The sequence below is a fragment of the Cherax quadricarinatus genome, chromosome 38, assembly GCF_038502225.1.
Source record: "Cherax quadricarinatus isolate ZL_2023a chromosome 38, ASM3850222v1, whole genome shotgun sequence".
Lineage (NCBI taxonomy): Eukaryota > Metazoa > Arthropoda > Malacostraca > Decapoda > Parastacidae > Cherax > Cherax quadricarinatus.
Window position 1 is genome coordinate 14,707,606 of NC_091329.1, and position 15,108 is coordinate 14,722,713.

General features: G+C 37.3%; 1 protein-coding gene across 1 annotated transcript in view; it reads left to right on the forward strand.

Annotated features, from left to right (window-relative positions):
- The window catches only part of LOC128693014 (fasciclin-2), a 363,867-nt gene that overhangs the window by 345,661 nt on the left and 3,098 nt on the right, over positions 1–15,108 (forward strand). Inside the window, exon 17 of the mRNA XM_070091951.1 lies at positions 13,166–14,873. Within this exon, the coding sequence (XP_069948052.1) occupies positions 13,166–14,837 (1,672 nt within the window). The 3' untranslated portion in view covers positions 14,838–14,873. The remainder of the gene's footprint in view (positions 1–13,165; positions 14,874–15,108) is intronic.

A 15,108-nucleotide genomic window follows, 5' to 3' on the forward strand; every position in this document is an offset into this window, starting at 1 on the left:
ACATTAATGCTTAAGCAAAATTTTAAAGTTATAAATGTGGTTAGATTACCTCTCATAACACTAAAGGGCAGAAAGGCCCATCTTTCACATCCCTCTTTAAGAAACTGACAGAAGCTCTATGCTGAAAACTTGTCTTACGGCCTAAGAGGGCCATCTACCACTTCTAAAAAAGATGAGGTGGCTAGGTGTTGATGGAAATGGAGTCATTACTCCTTTTTTCTGATTAAACCTGGTCTTTCATTATAAGTGTATGCACAGTCTTAACCATTTAACTGTCCAAACATAGATCTACGTTCGTAGCGCTATGCAAGCGAACGTAGATCTACGTTTGGACAGTTTAACCCTTCAACTGTCCAAACGTAGTTCTACGTTTTCACGTGTAGTGCTCCAACCTTGATTTTCTCCACAAGAAAGTGTGTAAAAAAAAATGTATATCTATGTTTGGACAGTTTAAGGGTTAAGAGTTGAAACTTCTAAACAAGGACATAGTGCCAGCTATTTATGTAGAAAATGACTTGCTTACTACCAGTGAATGTAAAAAGGCACTCAAGGCTGTGCTGATAATTGCTGGTAAACAGTGGGAGCCAACTGATGCTGGCTCAAGCCTTAAGAAAGACAAAGTTCTAAGAGACTGACAACCTCAAAAGATTACTGGGTGTGGCAACAAAGCTATGGAACACTACATTATAAAATACACTTGGCCATAATAAAACAAAATAGAAAAACTAGTACTGGACATGAAAATGTAATACTGGATGAAATAACAACTAAGCAAGAATAACCCACAACACCCTAGTTTGTAACTGTGGTAGCAGTATACACATTATACCACTTGCTATCAAATGGTACAATGAATCACAAGTGTAAACTTTTTTCGACAAACCGGCCATATCCCACCAAGGCAGGGTGGCCCAAAAGGAAAAACGAAAGTTTCTCATTTTAAATTTAGTAATATATAGAGAAGGGGTTTCTAGCCTCTTGCTCCCTGCATTTCAGTTGCCTCTTATGACATGCATGGCTTACAGAGGAAGAATTCTGTTCCACTTCCCCATGGAGATAATCAGAAATAAACAAGAACTAATAAGTACAAGTAGCAAGACATACCTTAAATCTTGCATGTTTGAGACAGAAAAGACACCAGCAGTCCTATCATCATGTAAAACAATTACAGGCTTACATTTCACACTCACTGGGCAGGATGGTAGTACCTCCTGGGTGGTTGCTGTCTACCAACCTACTACTTAGGACAAGTGTAAACACATTAACTAAACATGCTTAGAACACTATTTAACTAAAAATGTTTGGATCACTATCAAGGCCTGGACAACAAAATAAAAATAAGATTAGCAGTGTACATGAAAATATAATACTGGATGAAGTAACCATCAGGCTAGAATAATCCACAACACCCTAGTTATGAGTTGTAGTAGCAGCCTTTAAGTCAACACAAGTTAACCTCTTGCAACCAAATGGTACAATATGATAATCATACTTAACAGTGCTCAGAACACTGTAAAGGCTTAAAGGATTGCTTAAATGTGATAAAAGGAAAATGTTATACCTTAGTAACTGAAATGCAGTTACACAGCATCCAACAAATTAGAGAGAGATGCATCTTGAACACCCCTGCCTTGCTGGTTTAGGATTTTGTAAGGTTAAGATATTTTTAAAAGAATCGTGGTGTACATTAAGAACCTGATTCCCCACCAAGAATGGTCAGGTCCTTTAGACTCATTTCTTATGAGTAAGTACTCTTATTTTAAATACTAAGATCTGCAGTATGATTTCAATTGAAATTTCTGAAGAGTCCTGCACTTACATACACAAGATAGTGTGCACATATTAAAGATTAGCCTACACACAATACAAACATGTGAAAAGAAGAAATTGTAGTTGCTTGCCATTCTGCATGCTAACATTAATTACAGAATGAGCAGTCTGGGTGATTTCCAAGGTTGCAAAATCAGTAAACTGGTCTCTAACACATTACTAGGGTTTTTAAACCCTTCAAACCATCATCTAGCATTGAAAGTTTCTGATGTTACAAGGTTGCCATATTTTTTCCTTAGTTTATTTTGATGTTTGATCCATGCACTTCAAAGTGTCTCCATATGTTAATTCACTATGTCCTCATTATCATTTCTTAGTTGCTAAATTTAGGCTGATGGTACATACCATGGAAGATAAGCAGATGGCTTTGGAGATTTCATTAGCCTTTTCATCCTCTTCAAATCTGTGTACAATAATGGTCTTCCTCTTTGGGTTAGGGCTATTCCTTACCAGTCTAATGCCACTGTATCTCAGTCTACACCATGGCTTTGCTTTATTATAGAATTCCAATCAGTTGAGCTCACCTTTCGTATGCTGTGTTCCACATAAGAGATGTGTGCAGAGTTGTATTTATACCTATTAGTCACCACCTCTGGAAGTTGCAATGTTGACAAAGTTTGTGGCTTCCCCATTCTGCTTGAAGTTTTTCCAGGTGAATTTTAAACTGTAACATACTTTTGATGTCAAATACTTTGGGAGACAGACTGTTCCATTAGTTTATCACTCCCCTGGTAAGAGAATAATCTCATATTGTCTACCTTCTGCAGTTTGGCAAACTAAATTATTATCCCGTATATGTGCTGCATTGGACTTCTTAACGTTTCCACGAGATCATCCATGTCATGCCTCGTTTGAAGAGCCTTTAGCTCTTGGCTTACTGTAGCAAGTTGACTTCCTTTATGGATGATTTTTATTTGCTTGTTTTTTAACTTTTCTAGTTATATAATACCTTTCTACATAAAGGGATTTGCACTCTCTTCTTGCTGAATTTAAAGGTATGTTTAATATGTCAAACTTTGGCTGACTCTTTTTCATCAATGTCCCACTTACGGCAGTGCTTTTAATGATTGGTGGATTATTTTACCAAGGTCCATTTCTTTTTCTTTTTTGGCAATAAGTAAAAGACAACCTACTGTAATGTGCATTGTGGCTCTCATACAGCATCTATAATTAAACAGCATTTGACTGTTTGTTTTGAAGTTTCTGTAAGTAACTGTATTTTGCATGAAGTATTAATTATTTTAACATTAACCTTTTCATAAATCTTATTGTTTGCAAATTTTATGATGGTTGTGTTTTTTCTATTAATGATGCACAATAAACAAACACGTCTGCAGAGTTTCCCCAGCACGTTTTTGCAACATGCTTTAGCCCTTTCAGGGTCGACAGGCCCTCTCCCAGACTTGTTCTCGGGGTTGACAAATTTTCAAAAAAAAAAAAAAAAAAAAATTATTTTTTCTTATGAAAATATAGAAAATCTTTTCCCGATCATAATGACACCAAAAGTATGAAATTTGATGAAAAACTTACGGAAATATGCTCTCGTGAAGTTAGCGGTCTTGACAATGTTTATGCATCGGTGATTTTGCCCACTTTGGGCCCTATTTTCAGCCAATTCCAGTGTACTAGTTGACAAAAATCATAACTATTTCGCTAGAACTCCATTTTTTCTATCGAATGAGTACTAGAAACCACCCATTTACCAATTTCAACTATCCAATAAAGTGGTCAGAATTTAGCAATTTTGCCAATTTCACACAAATTTCAAAAGATGCCAATTTCCAAATAGGGTCCAGAATAAACAAGAAAGACATTCCTGGCACTAAAATAACATTTTCTCTGTTCATTAGTCACGTCCCCACGCCCCTCTTACATTCTTTTGCTTTCCACTTTGAATTTTTATTCTCAAAAAATAGAAGATTTACTGTTATGCAGACTACTGCATTAGTGTAGAAATGGTATAAATTATATCAGCGCACTTGTGAAAGAATATTAGACTCACCAGTTGACGTGTATTGGACGCGTAGCATGATTTGTTTACTTTTGAACTTTGGCAAAAATTGAAGATTTCTGCTACTTTGAGTTCAATTTCAAGGTACTTTTCATTGTAAAACCAATCAAAATCATCTCAATTTCTGTAATATGTCTTCCATTCTATAAAATGAGACCAGGAAAACTAGAATACCATCATAAATACCATACGAAAATACAGTGCAAAGTCGCTGTTTAAAACCAAAAATGCTGTCAAAGTTTTTTCTTCTCATTACGCACTGTGTGCTGCAGGATTTTTTTTTATACTGCGCACACTGACCACAGACCCATTCTTTCATATGTAGGCCTACCAGCTTTCTCTCACTAGATTTGAGGGCGCTAGAATTTAGGCGCACTAGTACGTCAAAAACCCTGGTGCGTAAGCTGTACTAGTACGTCAGAAACCCTGAAGGGTTAAATTCCAGCATCAATACCAAATTATTACTTGACATGCAAATTCTTTCCAAAGTGCAGGTGACAATGCAAGACTTTCAAATCACCAGCTGGAACTGATACCTGCCCTTTCCCACCCAAGCATCAGTAGCTCTTCATTCAAAAATTTTGCCAGTGATCCCTTAAGCTTAAGTATTTTGCTACAAGGCATCAAGGCATCTATTTCTCCTCCATTCACTGTCTGTATGTTCAGTAATTGCATTTCCTATTTGATTGGTTTTACTATGAAAAGAACCTTGAAATGGCGCTCAAAGTAGAGGAAATGTTCGATTTTTACTAATGTTCACAAGTAAACAAATGATATCATTGTCCCATAAATGTCCAACTAGCCATTCTAATATGCAGTCATGAATGGGTTGACATTATTTATACAATTATTACAATATTGCAGTAGTCTGCATAACAGTAAATCTTCTATTTTTTGTTTGAATAAAAATTCAAAATAGAAAGGAAGAGTAATATCAGAGGGGCCTGAAGACATGACTGATGAACAAAGAAAATGTTATTTAGAGCCAGGAATGTCTGCACTGTTCATTCTGGACCCTATTTTGAAATTGGCATATTTTTTAATTTGCATGAAATTGGCCAAATTGCAAATTTTTGACCATGTTATTGGGTAGTTGAAATGGGTAAATGGGCAGTTTCTTGTACTCAGTTGATAGAACAAATGGAGTTCTAAAGAAAATAGCTGTGAATTTGGTTGACTGGAACATTGGAATTAGCCGAAAATAGGGCTCAAAGTGGGCGAAACTGCTGATTCGTAAATATCGCCAAGGTCGCTAACTTCGCAAGATCGTAATTCTGTAAGTTTTCCATCAAATTTCGTTCTTTTCGTGTCATTACCATTGGGAAAAGATTCTATCATTACATAAGAATTTTTTTTTTTTTTTTTTTTTTTTTTTTTTTTTTTTCAAAAAATTTTCGACACCAGGAGATGCCTCAGGATTTGGGGTTGCGACAGTCAAAGGGTTAAACTTTATTTTTAATAAGTATGTGGTTATGTATTTGAAAAGAATATAAAGTGATGATTTGTTACACTACATTTTTAAAATTAATGTACACAATTACTATATAAGATTTCTTGCTTTGTACAGGAGTTATAATGGTAGTGTAATAATTGTGTCTGTGTTAACTGAATGTTCTGTCTGGGAACTTCCCTCTCTAGGGAAGATAGGTTCAGTTCTGTCTGGGAACTTCCCTCTCTAGAGAAGATAGGAAGTTCTTTATATAGAAACTTCTATAGACAGACATTGCCAACATTTTTCACTATTGAAGATTTTTAGAGTACAGTGGACCCTCGTTTTTTGTGATTAATCTGTTCCAGAGAGTCTGATGAAACCCGAAAATCATGAAAACCAAAATAATTTTCCCCATAAGAAATAATGTAAATCCAATTAATCTAGTCCAGACACCCAAAAGTATTAAGAACAAATATGTTTTTTTTAGAGAGTAACTATACTATATAGAGAATAACTAACTATATCAGCCGTAATCCGTTCCAGACACCCAAAAATATTAATGAGAAATACATTCTTTAAAGATTAACTATAGTTTTACATACACAAAACAATGAGAACTAAATAAAATAAATGAACATTTAAATCACTATTACATACCTTTATTGAAGACTCTTGCTGGCGTATGGAAGACTGGGAAGAGGAGAGAGGGAAGACTGATTATTGTTTGGAAGGGGAATTCCCCACCATAAGGACTTCAAAGTCCTCTCTGAGTTTACTTCTCTCCCTGCCTGCTACATTCCCTGCCTTCCTCCCACACTCCTTGCCTCCCTACTGCACTCCCTGTCTGCCTGCTACACTCCCTCCCTCCTTTCCATACACTGTTTCCCTGCTACACTCCCTGCCTCCCTTCCAAACTCCCTGTTTCCCTGCTACACTCCCTGCCTCCCTTCCAAACTCCCTGTTTCCCTGCTACACTCCCTGCCTCCCTTCCAAACTCCCTGTTTCCCTGCTACACTCCCTCCATGCTACACTTCCTGCCTTCCCACTACACTCCCTGCCTCCCTTCCACAGCATATGTGTAAAAAATTTAGGATAACCCAAAAAAGTCAGACAGTGACTTATTTCCATTGGAGTCCTGCCTGCCTGCTACACTCCCTGCTAAACTCCGTTTCACAACATTAGCATCCTTGATGTTTGGAAGAATGAGCAGAAGTGTTCTCACTCGCCCAGAGACACAGCCAGACTGACTCACGAACGAGCAAATGACTGGATGCGTCCCATACGGCCGATAAGTGAAATAACGGCCAAAAACCGGCCAATAACCAAGTTGGCCGATAGGCAGAACGGCCAATAACTTAGGGTCCACTGTAGTTTTACATACAGAAAACAATGAGAAATAAATATAAAGCAATAATGAAATGCATAAATGTATATTTAAATCACTTTTACCTTTATTGAAGACTTGTTGGTGTATGGAAAATGGTGAGGAGGGGAGAGGGAGGCGAGTTTATTGTTTGGAGACAGGACAAAATGTTTCAATATGATGCTAATATCAACTCTGTGGCTTATTTATCTATCACAATTCATCTAATATGACATAATAAACAATATTAATAACAAAGAAACATGAAATATACTCTAGAATGAATAAAACATTAAAATATCTCATTACGTATGTGATGAGTGGTGGTGGTGGCGGCAGCAGAGGCCGCCTCCATTAGTCACACTGAAACAATGTACGTAATTTATAAATAAGAAATATTTACACTTTAATTTTGATGACCACGTGACTACTCATTAGTGTGTCACATCATCCTGAGGGCAGTTTATTAATATATTTACTCTTACCTTGGAGGAGATGCTGGCATTGGTTTAGGGTGGTGGAAGAAATGCAGGGCAGTGTATGTTGTCAGTGGGCCTATATACCTCCAACAACACTGGAGGAGTTAGTCTTGTGTCGTACTTTTTCTATTGCTTAATCACTAAACTTACTTGCTACACTTTATCGTTGGCTGGCGCAATAGCCTTTATCGACTCCTGCTGCTTCAGTATCGTACATATTGTAGATCATTGAATCACTGAAGAAGGCACATTCTCCCCTCTCTCTTCCACCTCCACTTTGCTACAAGTTCTTTCTTGAATTTATCGTGTTTTTCATCTTCCTTTACCAAAGGGCTGGCACTAGGAGCTTTCTTTGGGCCCATGGTGGCTTATTTAACAGTCACACACAATAGACAATGGATTATTACGAAATGTTTCATATGACCTTGCAGGGTAATGTTCACTCGCCAAGAAACAACGCCACACTAATTCAGAATGCGTGTGTGGGGTACTTTGTGTGCGCGTGGCACTCGGATATGTTCTGTATGACTGACAAAACCAGAGGGCATTAACAAAAACAGACTACATTTTAACGAAAAACGTCGGCAATAACCGAAAATCACGAAAGCAGAGGCTAACGAAAACAGAGTGTCCACTGTACTTAAAATATTAAAAAAAAAAACAAAACTTTTTAGTTTGTATTTGGTATTCTACCAACAAAATTTTCTTATACTGATAAATATATGAAAACAGATTGCTTCATTAAGCATTGATCAATAGAGAAAGTAGAAGGGAAGAAATACAGAAACCATTGAATAATATAAAGGCACAAATCTGTGAAATTATCTTAAACCCGTGACATAATAGACTACATATTAGGTTGACATTAGGTTAGCATGTGTGGCTAGTAATGGTGGTTGTTGTGGATATAGAGGTCACTAGACACTACTGAAGTGGTATCATCTTCCCACTTCCCGTCCCATTGAACCCCACCATAAATTTGCTTTTGTGGGTGACTAAAATCAGTTTATCTAATACTGTCTTTTAAGCATTGCATTTAGTAGAGTTAGTGATTCCATCATCACTTTATTGTTGTATACTACAGCCTCTCCTCACTTAGTGACGTTCTCGTTTACTGAAGCCTCAGACTTACAACGGGCTCTCTGACCAGTATTTATACCTAACTAATGTATATTAGAGCTGATTTCCTCTATTCTGTTAATTTCAATATACGGTACACTACTGTATAAACATTTAAAAATATACCAGAAATGTTATAAATAGTGCAAAGGTGGCATTAAAACAATGTCAAAGATGGTTGACACAAACCCACTACCATTATAACTTGCTCCTCACTTAGCGACGAATTCATTTGATGACGTTTTCTTAGGAACGGAGTCCATCATTAAGTGAGGAGAGGCTGTATATATTTTATAGCAAGAGTGTTTATGTAATATACCATGTAAATTTGTGATTTTTTGGGATAAAGAACAGATAATTTCTGATTCATGGTTTATATAGTTAAATGTAATGAAATAGTATGTGGGGGTTGTAATTTTTATTTGCACTATTTAATGTTTTGTTTATGATTATGGATAAATGTTGATGAATGGCCATTTCTTATATAAGATTTTTATGGTAAAATTTTCTGAAATATGTGGGGTCTGCAATTTTTAACTGGACTGTTTTTAATTTCACTGGTGTGGGTTAATGTTTGTGAATATACAGTGGACCCCCGCTTAACGATCACCTCCAAATGCGACCAATTATGTAAGTGTATTTATGTAAATGCATTTGTACGTGTATGTTTGGGGGTCTGAAATGGACTAATCTACTTCACAATATTCCTTATGGGAAAAAATTCGGTCAGTACTGGCACCTGAACATACTACTGGAATGAAAAAAGTTCGTTAACCGGGGGTCCACTGTACTAATGTACAGTACTGATTATATATTTTGAAGTATAATAAACTAATGGGAAGGGGGAGTGGGTGGCTAATAATGGCAGTTGTGGTAGATAAAGATGATTATTAGTATTATAATAATTGTGGGGAAACGCTAAACTAGTAGGATTATACAGCACACGTGGGGGGAGAGGAACGGAAGGTATTCAGGCTCAATTCAGGGAACTGGAACACAGATCCAATTCCATAGATCAAGAGCCCCTCACCAGCATCAAGGAACCTCCCTTGAAGGGGAAGGCTAGAGATGAACTTTTGTTGTGATTGTATTAGTAACAAACAATACTGTAAACAACAGACTTAATCCATAGTTTCTGAATCAACTGATCATCAGGTTTTGTTTCACATTTCTGAAGTTCGTGTGTATTAGTTTGTGCAACTGTTGAGGAAAATCATTGATGTTTTTAATTTAAATTGTGATATACAGATGCCCCCCAATTTATGAACAAGTTACGTTCGAGAAGACTGTATCTTGAATTGTTCGTAAGTCGTTATTTTGCCATTTTTCTGTTGTTAAGATTGTTATTGTTTTTAATATTTTATTATTAACACATCGGCTGTTTCCCACCAAGGCAGGCTGGCCCGAAAAAGAAAAATTTTCATCGTTATTCACTCCATCACTGTCTTGCCAGAGGCATGCTTACACCACAGTTATAAAACTGCAACATTAACACCCCTCCTTCGGAGTGCAGACACTGTACTTCCCATCTCCAGGACTCAGATCTGGCCTGCCAGTTTCCCTGAATCCCTTCATAAATGTTACCTTGCTCACACTCCAACAGCACATTAAGTCCTAAACCATTTGTCTCCATTCACTCCTATCAAATACACTCGTGCATGCTTGCTGGAAGTTCAAGCCCCTCACACACAAAAACCTCCTTTACCCCCCTCCCCAACCTTTCCTAGGCCGACTCCTACCCCGCCTACTCTCCACTACAAATTTATACACTCTCGAAGTCATTATATTTTGTTCCATCCTCTCTACATGTCCAAACCACCTCAACAACCCATCCTCAGCCCTCTCGATAATAGCTTTGGTAATTCCACACCTCCTTTTAGTTATTATTATTCTTCTTTTAACAAACCAGCCGTATCCCACCGAGGCAGGGTGGTCCAAAAAGAAAAACGAAATTTTCTCTTTTTAAATTTAGTAATTTATACAGGAGAAGGGGTTACTAGCCCCTTGCTCCCGGCATTTTAGTTGCCTCTTACAACATGCATGGCTTATGGAGGAAGAATTCTGTTCCAGTTCCCCATGGAGATAACAGGAAATAAACAAGAACAAGAACTATTCAGAAAATAGAAGAAAACCCAGAGGGGTGTGTATATGCTTGTATATGTATGTGTAGTGTGACCTAAGTAGAAGAAGCAAGACGTACCTGTAATCTTGCACATTTATGAGACAGACAAAAGACACCAGCAATCCTACCATCATGTAAAACAATTACAGGCTTTTGTTTTACACTCACTTGGCAGGATGGTAGTACCTCCCTGGGTGGTTGCTGCCTACCAACCTACTACCTATAATTATTATTATTACTGTTCTCTCTCTGCGCCATTGTTCGTTGAAAACTTAGACAATACCGTACAGTATCAGTAATGTACGGTTCTTAATACTAAAGCATATTTTATTAATAAATACTGTAATAAAAAACTTCTCGATATTTTAATTGGTACAATAAACTTGAGGTGATGGATGAGAGGAAGATCGGAGGTAGTGTGGGGCTACTGGGGGAGAGGGTCGTCAACCTGATACACTTCGTTGTCAAATGCTTCGTCAGTCAGGGTTTCATAAGCCTTGGTTTCTTCAACATCTGAAGAGGCTTTTGAGGTAGAAGGCACTGGTCTGAAGAATTTGTCTAAGGCAGTTTGCACCGTTTTTCTCTTCTCATAGTATATAAGATGGTAGCATGAGATAGATTTATTAACATCAGTTGAAACCTTTGAGAATCATCTTGATATTGGAGGTCCTGAAGCTCAAGCATATGGAGACCTCTCTTTATAAGAGAAAATGCCTCGGCCATCATTTTCGTCTCGAACTTTTCAGAAGGAACAGTTTCATCTTGTTCCTCTTGCTCTTCCTTAAGCTGCATCTCTTCCAGCTCCATCAAATCTTTATTCGTCAGCTCAGTTGACTTCGGTGCTGCCCAGTGGGGGTTGCAGTCAAACGTTGTACTATACAGAAGGCACGCAATTCAAAAATCAGATTTGTGGAAGTAGTTTTGCAAATGAAACTTCAACTAACACGGCAGTATGTCCAAATGTTCATAAGTAGGGTAGAGTCTGTAATGGCATAGAAAATGTAAGATAGATCACTTTTAATATTTAAGAAGCATTCATTGAACACATGAGAAACTGAATACAAATCAGTACTGCTCATAAATACATGCGCACAACTGCAAATGCGCATTCTGAAAAATATACTACACTTGTATGTCCTGTATAGTGGAATATGTATTTGCTTATCGACAACTTAACTGTAGGCTTCGCACATTTTTGCAGTGGGGAAACACAGGCAAATGTGTGTTCATGAAAAAGTGATTACTGCCAGCACATACCTGCTCAAAATATGTTGGTTTATTTCCGCTGCATCCTCAGTACTTGGGCCCACGTGTGGTTGAAGACAATTTTCTTTAGAGAGACATTCTTAAACAGATCAGTATTAGCACTTGCTTTAATCCCAGGTACTGTAAATGATATGCAACAATGTTCAAATATAGTGGCAAGTATGATATTAAATGTTATAATTAGTTACAGTAGACCATCATTTAACACTGTTTTGTCTGGCACGTTTTGGTTATAGCATGATTGAAGAATTGAGGCATATTTTTAACACTGTGTAAAATTAATTTAACACGGTTGTGGGAGGGGAAAAATTTTGAGCGCGCGGTCGCCCACAGGGCAGGATGGGCTGTGGGTTACATCACTGAGTCAACGGGGGAGACCTACCGCCATCCCTCGCCAACATCAGCCACCCCCCCACCACCCTCCCAACCTTCAGTTTGGTTCATACGTGTGTTGGACGAACCTGTGCCAGTAGCTCACTGTGTTTGTTTAGATATGTATTAATTGCCATATCTTAAATCTGCCAAGCAATCATGGCACCCAGTAGGCATACAAGTGTTGCTGAAAGTTGCAAGAAAAGGTTTAAGCGTTTAAGTCTTAGAATTAACGAAGAAAATAGATAAGAGATAGCCTGTAGCCGGAATGAAGCATCATTTTGTACACAAAAAGAATGGGGTACATATGAGTTTGTGTGATGACTGACTGACTGAATGACTTAACTGACTTACTGATTTGACTGACTGAATGACTTTAAACTAGACTTATTCACTGAAGAGGACCCTGAAACGGTGTCTAGAGCAGCGGATGCCTTGCTGTCAATTGTATAATGTACTGTAGGGTAAAACAGAACAGAAATCCCTTACAGAATTTATGCACACTCCAGTACAACCATCCACCTCAGCCCAGTAGGGCCACAGCATAACTCTCCACTCTCTTTACAATCATCCTCAAACACCAGCACCCACAATTTAAGGTAAGAAATACTATTATTTCTGTTGCAGTGAACTACAATTACATATTTACTTTTATTTTTGTAAGAGCTGTTGGTCCAAAAAAATAAGTTGTTTGGCTTTTTGGGGGCTCCTAGGAATATAATCCTATTTTTCCCACGAGTTCTTTAGTTTGTCTAACACGGCTTTGCCTACCAAGTTTTCAGGAATGTAACTACAGTGTTAAATGACTGTCTACTGTATCTGCTTGCACATGCGGCTAAAAGCAAACTTGTGGATAGTAGAGATTCCATTATGTTATGTGAAGGTCTCTTGTGGAAAATGTTTGTCATTAGTTAATTGGGAATATTTGTATATTATTATTTCTTATTTGTGTACTGTATTTTAATTACCAAATTTATTGTTGTCACTATAAAATTCCTGTTGCACAATTTTGATATCAGTATTTGCTTGTCACAGAAAAACTGTATTAAAATACTGACTCAGCAAACCAAAAATCACAGTAAAATAATTAAACAAGTGTATGAAATATTATAGTTATTCTGTCATTGTTAAATTTATTTTTTTGTATTGCATTTTGCTTGCTAAATTTCAGACAAGATGTCAGCGACAAAAATCGAGGTGTTCTAGCCTGTCCCCAAAATGTACTGACTGAACAGGATAAAAGACAGGCAAATGAACAATTGCAGTTGCTTGCTATTAGGAACTCAAATAATATACGCATACAGACAACTCAACCCAGAATTGTCAACGTATTTCCCAAAAAAAATGCAAAACAGAAGGATGCTTATGGATTAAATAGCCAACCACTAAATATAGCAATGGCTCTTGAGAATCCAATGAACAAAAGTGGTTTGAAGAAGAACAGTAAAAGTACTCCCATCTTGGATAAATCCATCTCAGAGGATTCGATATATGCTGTTCCACTGCAAGACCAGGTTACTTATGGGCAACAACCATCTAATGCAAAACATTTATCTAGTGAGGTCAAAACTAAGCCACCACCTCCACCTCCTAGAAATCCTGACACCTCTCTTGCTGTTAGACACAGGTCAAGAAGCCAAGAGATCCTATCTGGTAACCACCAAAATCAACAAATCAACAAAGATGCACTAATTCATGAACATGAAGGTTACTATGCATCAGGAAGGATGGGGGCTAATTTTCAAGGATCAAGAAGGCCTTTTTATCTGTCAAGTAGTAGGGAAGCACTTAATCAGGGATCATATAGTCCTTATATTTCAAAAAGCAAAGAATCACTGTATCAAGAAGCAGAAAATCCTTACTATATGTCATTAAGCAGAAATGAATTAAATGAAAGCTCAGCAAGTTCCTTTCAAATGTCTGCAAATAGGAAAGCACAGAAGCAGAATGTAACAAACCATTCAGCAAACAGAAGCACACTTGACCAGGAAATAAGAAATCCATATTATGAGGTAATAAGTAAAGAAGCTCTGAACAAAGAAGAAAATCCATATTATATGCCAGAATGCAGTGAGGAATTTAATACAGGACCAAGAAATCCTTATTACATACCAGAAAGCAGAGAATTTCTCACTCAGGACTCAGAAATGCCTTATCAAATGTCATCAAGTAGGGAAGCACTGAATCAGGAGTACAGAGCACATAATGAAAGAACAAAACATCTTCACATGTTAGCTAATGAGGAAGCTCTAAATCAGAGGCCAAGGAATGTACAAAACATGAATAGGTCACCCAGTGAAAGTTCATCAAGCACTTTGTATCAGCCTTTGAATACTTCTCAGAACCAAGCAAAAACTAGAGTTGCATATGAAATTGCACCTTATGATGATCCAGTCAGCATGAGCTCTACGAGCAAACACATTGATACTGTCAGTGTATCACAACAAAGAAAATACCAAGTCCCACCACCGCATGTTCTTTCAGGTATTTCTCCAGCAGTGTCCATTAATAGGCCAACTGTGCTACCACCCAGTATACCTATAGAATCATTTAGTATTCCATCCCCATTGACATCAAAGATACCCTTAGCATTACCTGCATTACAAAAGCTAAATGATAATGGATCTCCACTGAAAACAGTAACAAAGGTTTACTTGCGAGATAATTCAAAACCACCAAGTCATAGTCAAAGTATGGATAATTTAGATGAAGCACATAATTCTTCATCAGCAAGAGGAATTTCTTCCTTCAGTCCAGCATCAATAACCTCAGCCAAGTCCCTTGGAAGTCTGATACAGTCAACCCCAGGTCTGCGGTCATATGGTCAACCCACTCACATCTAAACCTGTGCATGCCAAATAATAGGCTTCCATTTTCTGGTTGGTTTTGGTATACTGATGTGTAATGTCTTGTTAACTTAAAATATGTATTCTATTTTCAAGTAAAAGGTGTAAAGTAGTTACATAATTAATAAAATCCTCATTTAACAAAAATTTAACTGCAGTTCTACCTTTTTAAAAGTTATTGTACTTTGATATGAGGATATATTTGACTTTATATTGGTACAGTATGCTGCTGATTTGAAATTGTTGTACTATTAATTTATGCAGATTG